The sequence below is a fragment of the Dipodomys merriami genome, unplaced genomic scaffold, assembly GCF_024711535.1.
Source record: "Dipodomys merriami isolate MVZ:Mamm:240054 unplaced genomic scaffold, mDipMer1.0.p SCAF_34, whole genome shotgun sequence".
NCBI classification, from domain to species: Eukaryota; Metazoa; Chordata; class Mammalia; order Rodentia; family Heteromyidae; genus Dipodomys; species Dipodomys merriami.
In genome coordinates this window covers 7137563-7152566 of record NW_027204937.1, presented here as the reverse complement: position 1 = coordinate 7152566, position 15004 = coordinate 7137563, and the positions used below count along the sequence as shown (strand labels likewise).

The 15004-nt window shown below is 47.2% G+C and overlaps 1 protein-coding gene across 2 annotated transcripts in view; it reads right to left on the bottom strand.

Moving 5' to 3' along the window:
• Window positions 1-15004, bottom strand: part of Glis1 (GLIS family zinc finger 1) — a 195920-nt gene that overhangs the window by 63752 nt on the left and 117164 nt on the right. For both annotated transcript variants that reach the window (XM_069987051.1, XM_069987052.1), the window contains exons 3-4: window positions 11574-11751; window positions 10097-10979 (exon numbers count right to left, since the gene is read on the bottom strand). In XM_069987051.1, coding sequence (XP_069843152.1) covers window positions 10097-10979; window positions 11574-11751 — 1061 coding nt within the window. The remainder of the gene's footprint in view (window positions 1-10096; window positions 10980-11573; window positions 11752-15004) is intronic.

Genomic DNA, 15004 nt, shown 5'->3' with positions numbered 1-15004 from the left:
ATATTCTCTGGCAATAAAAACTGGTCAGAAATGACTCTGTAGCCCACACTGGATGAACCTGGGTTCACCAGATGCTAGGCAGCATAGACTTATAGGTAAATGAGGATTTAGAGGGCAACCATAAGCAATGGGAGGATTATGGTGCAGAGAACTAGGGACATGAAGTAGAGTCCTAGATGTGATCCTGTGGACTCCAGTGGCTGCAATGTGAAGCCAGGATCCTGCTCTCCTCTGTGCATTTCCCAACCACAGAAACTTCTCAGTAAAACTCTGCATGTTCCAGGTCCTGTTAGAGGACGGTGCAAAGCCCTGTGCTTTAGGTCCAATAAAACAAGGACTGGTAGATGGTCTGGAAGTTAGATAGCACTCTTGGCTAACTTTACTCCATGCCCAGAAGACATCCCCCAGTCTTGTCTCCATATATGCCATCCTGCAGAGACCTCCAGACCCACTGCGACATAACAAGAAATGTACAGCTCCAGTCCAGTACCCAGTGGTACCTAGCCCAATACCACAGTCCTGCTCTCCATGGCTTATGTCTCCAACATGGCAGACCCATCCAGTGATGCTTTGGTGGTCACAGAGAGGTGTAAGAGCAGCCTGACTTCCAACAGCCCATGTTCTAGCCCCTTGCAGGACAGAATTTCTGCGATAGGACTAATTTTTATCATTACCCGTGTCACAGGAATGCAGGGCAAGGAGGCAGAGCTACGCAAGTTGCACCCTAATCACTTACAGACCTCGGAGGCTCCAGCCCTGGCAGTGCAAGAAGATTTATTGTGGGACTGATGGAAAACAAAGAACAGTTGTGCAAACTTTACGGAGCCGCATTATGGGAAATGCCTTTCCTATTTCCCACTGCTAAATGTTCTGCATGTCGTTTCCAAAGCAGGACTGGGCTCCATTACCCAAATCATATGCAGACACTGTGCCTGGTATAATAGCCCATTGGGCCAACCTGCCCTGGCCAGAGGATGCCAGGTTCTGGATAACAGCTGAGCTGGACTGTCAGGGGCACAGTCTGAACCAGGATGCTCCACTGTGTCTGGGGAAGAAGGGCTCTGGATTGGTTACACCTTCCTGAGCTTCAGTGTCTGTGCACTGTTATTCTGTCCTTTGTAGCCACAATACCATCCAAACTCCATGTTAACTCTGATCATGTCATTCTCTGCTCAGAATTCTCCGTGGGATTCTAATGCCCTTGAGTACACACTAAGTTCCTCACTGACTTTGAGACCCAATTCTATGACTGGCTTTGTTTTGTAGTGGTACTGGAGTTTGACTAAAGGTGCCTCATGCATGTTAATCAGGTACTCTACCACTTGAGCCATGCCCTAGTCCTTTTTGTTTCAGTTATTTTTCAAGTAAAGGCTCCCTCCCCCCCCCCACCTCTCTCTCAGCTGGTCTCAGACCACAATTCTCCCAATTTCTATCTCCTGAGTAAGTGAGATAATAGATAAGAGCTACTTCTCCTAGTCTCATTCACCAGTTCTGCCTCAAACCCCATGCCTAGGCCTCAGGCTCAGGATAATACCTGCATCACAGGTCAAGACTTCTTTTCCCTGTAAAGCCTTTCCTCATGGTCTCTTAGAAAGCTCCTATCCACCCATCAAAGACCAGCTCTCACAATATTCTGGAGGGAAGGCTTCTCCCTCTTCTTGGTCTCCAGACCAGAACATTCTGCATTCTCTACCATACTCCTTGCTTCTATCATCAAACCTGGCATGGGTGGATGGAAATAAAGCTGTTCTAAAGGTTGAGGGAGGGTGGGGGAAGAGAGCCCCAAGGCTCTCTGCACAGGAAACACTTAACAGTTAGCCCTTCTCCTGAGCCTCAGGGGATGGTTATGTCCAAGGTAACCAAGACCTTAGTAGTCATCTGGACCAGTGCTCATTTAACAGGACAGGATGCTGAGGTCTGTCCCTGTACTGGTCAAATGAGGTACACACTTCAGTTCTAGCCCATGTGCCATGTGGCTGAGACAGGGCCTAGTAATGCTCCATCATGAAGCTGGCCATTTCCAGGACATCTCCTTAGAAAACACAGTCTGGACACTTTCTCAGAGTCGCTGTCGATTTTATCTGACTCTCTGTTCCAACAAGAGAAATCATTTCAATTCCACTTACATTAAATTCAAAAGCTGTTTTTCTTTTATTATTTTAAATTCAATTCAGAGGGTTGTGTTTTTTCATCCTTAATTTTTTTCATATTCCATAAAGCTGTGTTGAGCTCATAGAACTTGGCTGGCATTCCTGTTCCCTCAAATTTGGCACTCCTAGGAATTCTCATTGTTGGAAGAGGTTGGGTTTGATGATTTCAAAAAGGAGGAATAAGGGCTCCTGTTTTCAAGTACCTCATTATGTACCAGGTACAAGGTACGTACTCCATGTCATTTGATTCTCATGATATGTTCTCCTTTATCCAGGCAGGAAAATAGGATTGAGAGAAGCCATGTGACTTGTGAGGTTTTGCATTGATTAAGGGGCAGAAAGAGAGGATTTGAACCCTGTGGTTGTCCTACATGCTCAGCCAAGGGCCACCCTGCTTCACCAGTACCTTGCTAAGATTTAAACACAATGGGAGGGGGTCAGACAGAGGCTAAGGCAGGGGTGTGATTAGGATGTGAAGAGAAATGAAGAGGCTCAGGAGGGCTTTAGGCCAAGGCCTAAGGACTAGAAACTGCACTGGGATGGCTTCTAACTGCCAACTGCCCTAATGTTGGAAAATCTTAAGTGAGAGCCACGAGTGAGTAGTGATTGCTCTGTACTCAGTCAATTTCCAGTGGGGTCCCTCAACTAGAGAGTCAGAAACTCATCTGCAGATAAGAACATGAGGCTTGGAAAAAGTCAGGTCATGCTTGCATATGTCACAGACTGATGGTAGCAAAGGTAGCTTTCAAACAAGTTTCTTGCAGAAAAGCTCCAATCACCAGATCAGTACCAGATCCAAGGGCAGGTGACCATGACAATCTTTGGTTGTTGTTACTGGTTGTGGGGCTTGAACTCAGGGCCTAGGCACTGTCCCTGAGGTTTTCTGTTCAAGGCTAACACTCTACCACTTTGAGCAACATCTCCACTTCTGGTTTTCTGATGGTTACTTCGAGATAAGAGTCTCATGGACTTTTTTCTTGCATAGACTGACTTTGAACCATGATCCTCATATCTCAAGTCTCCTGAGTAGCTAGGATTATAGGCATGAGCAACCAGTGCCTGCATGGTAATTTTTTTAGGACCCATTAGGGTCTGAACTTCACATGAAACTGCTCTGTGGGACAGCATTCAGGTAACCTCACACAGTCCTGAAAGAGAGAGGCTGACAACACAAAAGTGGATTCAGTGTCTCTAACCTCAAGGATAGGACAGGCTAGGCACCACAGTTTTATAATGTCTGAGACACTAGGTCTCACCAGGAAATACTCAGGAGAACTAGAGGCTAATAAAAGGGAGGAGCTGGAGAAAGGAGCACTGGATTGGGTTGTGAAGGATGAGCAGGAATTTGCCAGGCTGAGAAAGGCATTCCAAACAGAGAAATCAGAAGAAGCCAAGGCCCAACTGATTTCCAGAACCTGGAGAATGCAAACTCCCTAGGATGACAGGAAGCTTGGGGCAGCGAAAAACAAGGCAGGCATTCTAGTAACAGCTGTTAACTTGGTGAGCAGCACCAGGCTATGATGGCCCTTCTCTAAGCTCTCTGAGCTCTAGCTTACTATTTCTAATGAGAGTAGATGTGAGAACTGGCATGATCTAGAGTTGTTGTTACCACAGAAATCATTAGGCTACGTGACAATTCACAAGCTGCCTTTGCCCAAATATGTTTTCCTGCCCAATCCTTTCCCTACCCTAGAATGAAGTAAAGCTCAGGCCCCATTTCCAAAAAGGGTGGCCTTGGCCACCGGAGCTGGTAAAGCAGCTTGACCTCTGTGATCTCTTTGTATCAGTATTCTCCAGGGAGAGCAATGTTAAAACATGTTCTACTTTAAATCTGACTAGAAACTGGACTTGGGACGGGAACTTGTTTTCAGTGACTTATTTTACAATAGGAGAAAAGTGCCTCAGTCTACAAGAGCTCTCTTTTCCCAGACAGAACAGAGTCCTGTCAAGATATAGGCTGCTGGCTTTCAAGGTGAGTGGGCACTGAAAATATTTCCAAATAGTTCAAATTGTTTTCCTATTTGATTAAGGCCCACAATGGGTTTGAGTCCCTTCTGTAAAAATGGAGCCCAGCTAGGGGCCCTATGACAGCTTGCTGAATGAGTTTCAAGTCTGGTGTTCTGTCCATATCTCTAAGTAGACCATCAGTTCTAACTGGGAAGTAGCAGGGAGTGTGGCTAGGATTGTCTTTGGAGTCAGGCTTAGATCTAGGTGTAAAACTGACCCCACGGTAGTCTTGAAGCCTGAATGTGAATCTGAACTGTACTCCCCTTCTCCATCTATAAAATGAGAATAATACTTGTCTCCCAGAATGTCCTAAAGACTGAGATCATGTACTAGAAGCCCTTTGGAAATGGAAAAGCACCAAAGTGTTTTAATCATTTCCCATCGTCTTTGACCAACTTGGATAAGGTTATGCAGCCAGACTTCTCATCCTCAGCTCCTGGCTCCCCTTTTCCTTGTCATCCAACAATTATATGGCAAGGCTCAAAAGTAATGCTGCTCCAGTAATGCCAGAGGTCTCACAGCAGCACATCGTCTGTACCGCTGGGTTCCAGAACAAGACCTGCTGGTATGCAGAGAGCCTACCTGTTCCTTGGAAAGGCATGGGTCTGGGAAGGACCCTTTCCTTGTCAGAAGACCACTTTCCCACAGTCTAAACCCTCTCCAGTGCTTGGTTATCAGCTTGGCCACTGATATCTATTTGCTGTGCAATCTCTGGCTGCTGACACCATCTCTGGCTCTGCCTTTCCAATTCTGTCTCTGCCTTTCCTATTCTGTCTCTCTACATGAGGACACTTCTAAATGGTTCTGGCTTCAAGAAATCCCCTGGTATAAGGTTCAGATTGTTCAGATGAATTGGGATGTCAGCTCAAACCATGTATAGCCCATGGGACTGCTCTCAGCACAAATGGGACAAGGAAGTAGATGCCCAGGGACAACTCCACCTACTGTGACCTGAACAGTGTGGAGGTGACTTGCTGCTGAAGGAAGAAGCTGAGCAGAAAGGATGAGTAGAAGGAAAGTGGCCCAGGGGAGGGTCCAGGGAGCAAGGTAACTTTTGAGCAAGTGGTTTTGTCTGTGAACAACAGGCACATGGACTTCTCCTATAAAATGGGCATGATCATGGTTAGACAGAATTGTCTCAGGTGAGTTTTCTTCTCTCTCTCTCTCTTTCTCTCTCTCTCTCTCTCTCTCTCTCTCTCTGAACACACCATGTGATATGATCACAGACCTCAGTGAAGACTGTCCATCTTTAGCTCACAGGGAAAGTCAGCATGTTTGGTTTGCATGGACCTCTGGCAGACTGTGGACTTGGGACATGGTAATACAGTCCCTGTAGACCTCAGAGCTTTGAGCAGTTTTGTTCTAAGTTGGAGTGGGAAGTAGGTTACTGAGCCAGGATAAAAAAATCTGTAAGTCTCAGTGAACAGTAACTTCCTCTAGCTCCCAAACTTTTAGTACCTATCCTGTTTTTGAGGAGCCAGCAGTGAGGATGGGGTTGGGGAGCAGAGTAAAGAGGGGCAGCCAGAATCTCCAGGGCCCTGGTGATAAGTATAAAATTGGTACAAGCTAAGCAGAGGCAGTGCTTCCCAAAAGGTCCACTTAGGCAGCCATGAGTTTCCGGCTGGTGAAGTCCCATCAGTAATGTTTAGCTTCCCACCAGGTGTATTTCCCTGTGTCTTAGGTTCAAATGCACTTGGAACAAACCACCAAACAGTGGGATGGGGCAAAAGGGATAGACAGCAGTGACCAGAAGCTGTCCACATGTATCCAGTGCTGGGGCCTCCAGTTGGCCACCCAGACAGAGGCACACTAGAGCCTCTTCCCTGTACCTCCAGTACCAGGTACCCTGTACTGACACTGTGAAACTCAGAGCAGCCACCTGCGGGGTGTATAAACAACCCCCAAAGGATCAGAGCTTTCTGGCAGATACAGACAGCAAGGTTATATGTTCCCTATCGTACACCTAAGCAGTTGACCCACCTACCTCACATACAACAGGGGCTGCCTGTCTCAGCCAACCTCAAGTCTAGGCTCCATTGCTGATGCGTCCCTCGAGCACTCATTTTTTTTAATCTATGAAAAATCCAAACCCTACTGCCTACTAGGGCTACTATACTAATAATCTCCTGAGACCACCAATATGGAAAAGTGCTGCAGGAAGAAAGGAAGTAACCATATACTTTTCTGCATCACCTCTTGAACTCTAATAGCAACAATCCCTAAAAGGCAAGTACTGTTACTGCTTCATTTTACAAATGAGTATGCTATGGTTCCAAGAGGATAAGTCACCTGAAGTCACACAGCTGACAAGTGACAGAGCCAGGCTAGGACCCAGGAGTGTATGACTCCAGACCTGGGCTTTTCACTTCTGCTCATGCCTTCCATGCAGGGTCACAACTTTGCTAAAATCTCCACCAAAGTAAGGGATCTCTGTGGTTTATTTCACAAAGCCCAAGGCAGAGAAAGGACTTCTGAGAAGCCATCCTTTTTCTCTCCGCCTCTCTTTTTCCTGGTACAAAAGCTCCACAGGCTTCTAATCTATGCAGTCTCAGACAATGAGGATTCCTACTGTCTGGAGAACCAACCTAAGAAAGCAGGAAACTAATCTTTTCAAAGTTTACGTCTTCAAGGCGTCGCGTCAGTATTTGGGTTGGATGTAACCTTGTTATCATAACGCAGATGAAGCCCCAAATTTAATAAGGCTAAGACAACTTGAGTAACGTAAGAACCATAACAGGATATTGCAGAGAGATTAAGGAGCTTCCTCTGGACTACATGAAGAGCAGGGCAGGAGCCATGGGTCCCAGGTCCAGGTCTGGCTTCAGAACTGGGGTGCTAGGTAGGCAGTGGTAAGTGTGGGCCCCTCTCTGTGTATTGAGGCCTGTTTCTGACTGGAGTCTGCAGAGGCTCCACAGGCTAAATTTAAACCAGCTGCAAGGATGGGGGTGTTATAGTTGGATGGGGTGAGGGGAGTTTACCTCATGAAAGCACTGTGGAAATGCTGCTGGGAAGATAATAAAAGGATTAACTGCTATGTTAGTGGGCCATTTACTCCTCAATCAAAATGTCTCATCTATTTCCTGCTCTCCAGAGACTGTAGGTCCAAGATTCCTTTGTCTATTACAGTGCATGGTAGCGGAGGCCTGCCATAAGAAATTAATAATTTTACAGGGAAGGCCAATTTTGTTTATCTGGGTGTAGACTAGGGCCTGCCCTGTCCCCTGGTTACCTACAGTACTAGTAATGCAGTAGGGAGTCTTCCCAATTCACATGAGTAGAAGAAGCTGGGGGACGCTCTGCAGATGCTTTGGGCAGCCAGGTCAGGAGGTTGCTGCTCCCCTCAGCAGATGGTAGCACCCTGCAGGGCGGGCCTGAAGGTCCAGAGAACCATTGGCTTAATGAAAGATTCACACAAACAAGAACATTGCAATTGTGAAAGATGTGGGTTCAAATCCCATTGTAATAGTTACTAGTGGTATATTTTAGGAACATCTTATTTTTATTACTATGATGACTATTATTATTCTTAGTCTCTGTTATTGTTGTTCTATTATTACTGTCTCTAGCTGTGTGGCCTGAAACCAGTTTTGCAGTCTTTCTGAGCCTCAGTTTCCTCATTTGTAAAATGAGGGCTAAGAATGTCTACCTACAGGGCTGTGATGAGGACCACAAAAGGCCACCACTGAAAATTGCACCTGTATATAGTTAGCACTCAGCACGTATTTGGTGTCCTCATCACACTCCTAACTCTGAAGAGTTAAGGCCAAGTACTCTTCTAGGAACAAGTAGGAGATGGGCTAGGCCTTCAGATTTTTCTTTTTTCACCTGCAAAACTCCCAGGTTTCACCAGTGGGCTAGGATGCCACCTCCTCTAAGAAGTAGAGGACATTGTAATCTATCTGGGACCTGTCACTTAGCCTGATCCCAGATGGCTTAGAGACCCATCCCTGAGTATAAGTGTTATCCTCAGTATAACAGATTCAGATCTGGATTCCCAGAGGGCTAGTGAGGAGCCAAGCATAAGCCAGTATCCTATGGAGTATGGAAGTAAACCAAGTCACAGCAGTCTGGCCCAGGAGAGAAATCCTAAGATCGCACTGAGAAACATGGTCTCCTAACATGGTCTCTATTTCCAAGCTGGAAAACAGGCAGCAAAGGCATAGGTCATGTCAAGGTCCCAAATTTCTAATGTGAATATTCTTATATTCTACATGGAAGGCCTTACTATGAGGTCATTGACTACATTACAGAGTCATGTAGGAGTCATCAGACTAAATGTCTTCCACTTAGGCTTCCATCAACACTGTAGACTCCCTGACCAGCATTGTAGGTGCACCCACTGATACCATGAACTTCTCCAGGGAGGACAAATAAGATGAGGAACTGCGGCTTATTCCAAAGCCTCAGGGAAAATGAACCATCAGTTTCCAGAAGTCTTCGCCTGTGGACACTATAGCTCTTCTAAGGTAGGACATGCTTCTATCAAGTATGTCACAGACCACAGATGATCTTGGGCATCTCCAGAGACTGGCCCAGTCACAGTACCCCTCCCCCGACATACAAGCACAATCCAAGCACAAACGCACATGGTAAGTCAAATTCATAGCCTGTTTCATTCAGCTTCTTCCACTACCTCTCCACATACCAGAACACCAACCCAAGCCCCTCTTTCTCTTGTCCTCAGTGTGAGTTGTTCTCTGCTGACCACTTGTTTATGAAGTGAACCCTTTCTCATCTTTCAAGGACTGGAGATTTGACCCAGTGTATGCTAGTTCATGGTGTCACAGGTAGAGGGACGCAGAGGGTAAGTGGGCCCCAGGAAGATGAGTTTATACTGAAGTTGCCAACTCTTCTTGCCTTCTGTTTCCTGCTCCTTCAAATGCCACCATGATCTTTGAGCAAGAATCTTAGCTCTTTCCAGATTGCTCAGCAATAGTAGCAGTACATAAGCATGAAGAACTTGACCTTGACTATGACACTAGCTCCTGCAGATCAGGCACTGCTGCCTAGAGCCTGGTTGGCCATGCCTAATTGGCCATCCTTCTTGCTTCATGGACTACCTTGAGGCCTAGCAAGTGAAAGGCCAGATGAGGCACAGTATTTTGGCAAATAGTATTAGGGACTAAGATTATGTTCCTGGCTTCTGATACAAGTTTCTACTATAGCAAGCACAGAATACAAAATGATCCATCAGAGGACTAGAGACTGAGATGCTTACCAATAGAGCATGAGTGTGTGTGTGTGTGTGTGTGTGTGTGTGTGTGTGTGTGTGTGTGTATGTGTGTGTGTACACACATACACGTGCATCTTTTTTTCCCATAAACTTTAACATTCATCTCCATCCTGAGCTCTGCTGGTATTATGCAGAGCCTTAGCTGCTAATCCCTAATCTTGGCTCTCCTCCTTCCCTGGGGACCTAGAGCTCTAGAGCAGAATGCTTGTGAGGACCAAGTACCCCTTAGTGAAGCCAAGGCTGTGGGCAGACAAGGCCTAGGAATCTCTCTGGGAAGGATGCTGGCTGATGACCAGTGCTACAGGAACATGAGCTTCCTATGGGTTATCTGCCATCAGAAGGTGCAGAAGGTGATACAGGGAGCATGTGCATGTAAAAGAGAAGGCTGGCCAAGCCTGATTAGAATGTGGAGCCCATGTAGCACCATGCTATGTTACATGCTAGAGAACATTTAACGCATATCTACTGTGGCATTGTGAGTATGGGGGACCTGGTAAGAACACATGGCACACTGCCTAGATGCCTGATGATGGAGGAACTGACCACCTTGACCATTCACCACATCTCAGCCTTGTACCTTGCAGGGAATTTCCCTCTCTGGGGAAGCTTTTCCTGGGACAGTAAGACAGCACAGCCTTCTCCAGGGCTGCCCACAGCCAGGCTTAAGGCTCTGAGGTTAGGGGAAAACTGGGCCTTGGAGACTCACCATGCACTTGTTGGGCTTCTCTCCTGAGTGTACCCTCATGTGGATGAGCAGCTTGTAGCGGGCATTGAAGGGCTTGTAGCGGCGTACACAGCCAGCCCAGAAGCAGGTGAAGTCTTCACCCTTGCGCTGATCAATGTGGCTCTTCTCGATGTGCCGTACCAGCTCCTCCTGCTGCTCATAGGCTGCACAGCAGTCCACCCAGCGGCACGCCTGCCGCCCTACCACCATCCTGCCTGCTAGCCCCAGTCCTAGGCCTCCAAGGCCTGAGCCAGCTGACAACTGAGGCAGTGGGTAGGGGGGTGGTAGGCCCTGCTGATGAGGTGCAAAGAGCTCTGAGAACTCGTCCATGGGCTCCTGCTTCAGAAAGCCTGATTTTCCACATGCTTCAAGCTGTAAACTGCCTTCATGGCTTTCAGTGGATACAGAGCTGGACCGGGCCCTTTTGGGAGGGCACCCCAGGTCTCCTGGTAGAGGGGGGCTCCGAAGTCCATTTATACAAGTGACTAGGGCTGTCTGGGAGGAGCGCATAACTGGAGCTACATCAGAGGTGGTGCAGGATGAGGAGGTGGCTGAGGAGGTTGGGGGCAGGCCCAAGAGGCAGCAGCGCTTCAGGCCACTCTCAGGAAGATGGGCCTCCAGCTGGGAGCCCAGGCTTGAGTTGGGCTCACTACCCAGAATGTAGCAAGAAGGCACAGGGTTGGTGAGGCCTCGGCCTGTAAGATCTAGGTCTGTATGCAGGCTAGTGTTGGGTGGGGCCCGGCAGTGGGTCAACAGGGGTGTGCGGACTTCAGCCATAGCCTGGTAGTCTGGCAGGGCCTCCTGCTTGATATGTTGTCCAGTTGGGAGGCTACCATTCACATACATGGTTTGGGGCCTGGGTGACCTGAAAGACAGTGGCCAGAGAGGTCATAAGAGGGTGGGTACTCCTCAATGGAGAGGCCCAGGCAAGGACTGGAGTGGAAACTGCGGATGAAGGCAGTTAAGTCTGAGAGTGAGAAGCAGAAGAAAAGAAAGTCAGAGATAGTGACTGAGAGCAGGGAGGAATAAGGGAAACAAAAGGGAGCAAGGGAAGAGAAAGTCAACTGGGAAGAGATGAGAAAGCACAGCCTCTCTGCCTTCTTGCCAGAGCTCTGCCCTAGAAGATGCTGAGTTTGACATATGAACACTTATATGGGTTTTCCTTTTCCAACATAACCTAAGTATTTCTCTTTTGAATTTACTAATGCTTATAAAAAGCCGCTTCAGCTAGCTGAAGTGTGTACATGCACCTCTATAAGGCTATATTTCTGTTTCTTATAAGCCCTAGCAAATAGGAGGATCTTGACCAGGCATCTTTGTGTCAGCAGGCTCTGAAAAATTCCTGTACCTAATATGTCTGTTTCCTTGCTTAACCCACAAGCCAAGCAGACTAGGTGAGATCCTGAGGCTCTGATCCTTAACCCATGGATATGAAAGATGAATGGGGATGGACACATACCTGTTAGAGTGGGGAAAATGAATCAGCCTCTCACAGGCAGTAGGATGAACTCGGGATGGTGAGGATCCTGTGGAGAGAAATAGGCCCTGGTGGCAGGTGGGGCCAGGGCCCTCGGCCAGGTCCAGGTCCAACAGGCTCTTCTCTGAGCCTGGGGTGCAGTGGCCATAGCTCCCATTCACTAAACAGACAAGAGGGAAAAAGGGAGAGTCAAGTGAGTGTGGATGGCTGCAGAGGGGTGCAGAGAGCAGGAAGGTATCAGGGTACCTGGGCATCAGGTACCTGACAAAGTACCTGGAGCATTTGAGGTACCTCTGCTGTAGCTGAGACACAGTGATAACCTTGCTTAATTCCTATAACCACCCAACAGAATCTTTAGTAAAATCCCCAGTTTTCAGATACAGATGCTAAGGCTCTAGTGGTTAAATAACCATTACACAAATATTGGGTGCTTATTGTATACCACATGCTATTATAGTAGCAGTAAACACTAACAAGACAAATTTATGGTGCCTTGAAGCTCATAGTCTATTATTGCCATACCTTGGTCACTAGAGTAGTAATATATCTGTGCTGGTATGAGCAAGCCCAGGAGCCAGCAGCAATGTGGGCCATGTATGCCAAAGAGGTATCTGCTGTTACTGGTACTAATGTACCATTTATACTGTTTCCCAAACAATATCTCACTACAGAAAGACATTCACCCTCATGGTCCTCTGACACTTCTATCTATACTATTCCTGCCGTTCCTACCCTTGGGGTTCTGTGAAGGTTAACTGAAGCAAAAGATAGGAAAAACCTTGAAGAACTACAGAAAGTAACAAAAATGTAAAGCATGGTTGCTATTAGCTCCTGTCTTCTCTGGGCCTCTGAGCTCCAGGTAAGCACAATTAATCTGTAAACTCTTTTGAGGACTTGTTCCCTGTTCCCTCTAGGAGTGACGCTAGTGCATGAAGAGTATGGGCTCTGAGCTCTCAGACCATGATGTGAGTCCATTCTCTGCCCAGAACTCCACAGGTACATCTCTGGCTGAGCCTTCCTCCCCTAACTCAGATGTAACAGTCACCCCAGCTCTCCAGGATGCTGTAAGGCAGAATGCAGAAGGGCAATCAAATAGTAGGTGCAGAAGTACCAGGAATAAAAGATGTTCCAGTTACATAGAATCCTAGAACTGTAAGTGCCTGGACAGATGTAATGAGACCTTATCAACAGGCCTGTGTGTCCTCCAACACTGTCAATCCTGAGCAATTTAGGCCTTTAGGATGAGAAAAAACAATAACAACAACAACAACAAAATAGATACCAGCCTCTTAACCAAGGATAAGACAGCAACAGGAAGCACCAGTATGGTGTGTGCTGGCTACAGGTACAGACTCACTTGGGCTCTACTGCCCTCTAAGGCAGGCATGGGTATTATCATCCCTATCTGAAAGAGGAGGAAACTGAGGCTGTGGGAAGTCACACTGTTCTCCCAAGATCATGTGACTAGTCAGCTCCTGAGCTAGGTTAGATTCAAGCATCTTAGTCGCTATGCACCAAGCGGCTTTTTAGAGAGACCAGGGATCCACCTGCCCTATTCTAATTCTAGCCTACCCCAAGCCAGTCCTTTCAGCACAAAGCTCTCTCTGCTGAGGCTAAGTTACACTAACTTGAAGCCAGACAGCCAGAGGCTCTGGACAGGCCTCATTGTTCACCACCCAGTTCACTTTACAGTTTGCAGATGAGAATGCACCAATCTCAAGGTCCCATGGCAGGCAAGGGGCTCAGGCAAGACTGTGGAAGGGGGTTCAGATAAACATCTGCTCTGTACCACATTCCCTGCCTGAGCCCATTCTGTCCTGCTGTGAGGAACACGTTTTCTGCTGGCCTTGGCAGCTGCTTGGCCAGCCCCTCATAGGCTTATTTTTTAATAACTTGGTTGTTTTTTAATTAAAAAGAAATCCCTGGTAACAAATGCGAATGGCCTGAATTAATGAGAGCAGGCTCAGCTCATTTAACTCCGTCTCTGCTTGGCTGTCCTCGCCTTTCCAAATCGTTTCTGCATGCAATTTTATTGTCCCATTGAGGCAAACCCTGGGACTGGGCCTCAGAAAACTGTGGATAATTTTATGACCATTAATAGCATTTGGAACAGAGAGCACTTAATCATCATGTGGGTTGTTTCACTGGGGTCTTTCCCAGAGTCCGAGCTGTTTCACTGGGGGTAGGTACAGTTCTGGGCTTTCTTTGAGGACGTATCAGGCCCTTTGGGGACCACTGGGTCACTTGTCTCCTCCTTCACATAGGAGGCTAAGTATGGTGAAGGAAGTTGGAGCCATGAACAGCAAGGAGTAAACTAGTATTTATCCAGCCCTTCTTCAAGTCTTCCCAGTGTTCGTTCAGAGCAGTCTACATAGCCAGTTCCCAGAAGGAGAAAGCCAAAGCATATAGTTTCTGTTCCTCTGACCAGGTTCAGGGTGTATAATGGACAAGGCCAAGATCTAGATCTAGATCTTTTCAACTTCAAGGCCCAAGGTCTGTTCTGCTGCCTCTTGGTTACCTTCACAGGGACTCCTGTGAAGATCAGAAAGGTTACACATTTTGCCAACGTCACACAGGGAGTGGTAGGCTTGATGAGATCAACTCTGTGGGAAAACAATATTATCAACAAGTCATTGGGCCTGTGAGTGCTTCTCTGCTCGAGACAGAGGTTTTCCTCCAATAAAACCTGTGGGAGGGACAGGGGGAGTCCCTTGAGTCATAGTTGGCACTGGCTAGTGCTCTAAGCCCAGTCTAGCCTTTATCCCTGTACCACCACAGTGTCCTGGGGGAAGGCATTGAGCTCCCAACCCTGCAGTGGGACACAGTATTGGCAAGTGTCTACTCAAAGTTGTATAGCAATGTTTGGCATAGCCAGGGTCCAAGCGTATGCCAGACTCTGCCCCAGGCTGCCTACTTTCGCAAAGGCTGGAAGTTAAACCAGAAGCTGTAGTGCGTGTCCCAAAGATATTGCTGCCACTGGAAAGGTGGGGGTGCTACCTACCCTCGTCTTCCAGGGAAGCTGTGGGTACTGTCTCCTGCCTGATGGAGCATGGCCTCTCTATTCCCAAGTGTGTCACAAACCCAGATGGGAAAGCCCACTCTTGATCATGCTAGATCTACAGGAATCAACAATGGACCTTCCTCCGTAGAGTGAGTGGTGTATACTCATAATCCTGACACCCTTAGACCAGAGAGAGGGATGATACCAAGAAGAGACTGGACCTAGCTTTCTCCATGCAAATTAAAGTTCCTGTGGAAAGCTGGAAAGTAATGGCACTTGAGTTCATTTTTAAAAGTTAGTGAGAAACCCTAGATTGTCAGGGCTAGAATTAACCATATGTTACATTAATACATGAAGAAACAGATTCAGAGACAGCAAGTGCCTTCCACAATCATACAGCATATTCTTAGCT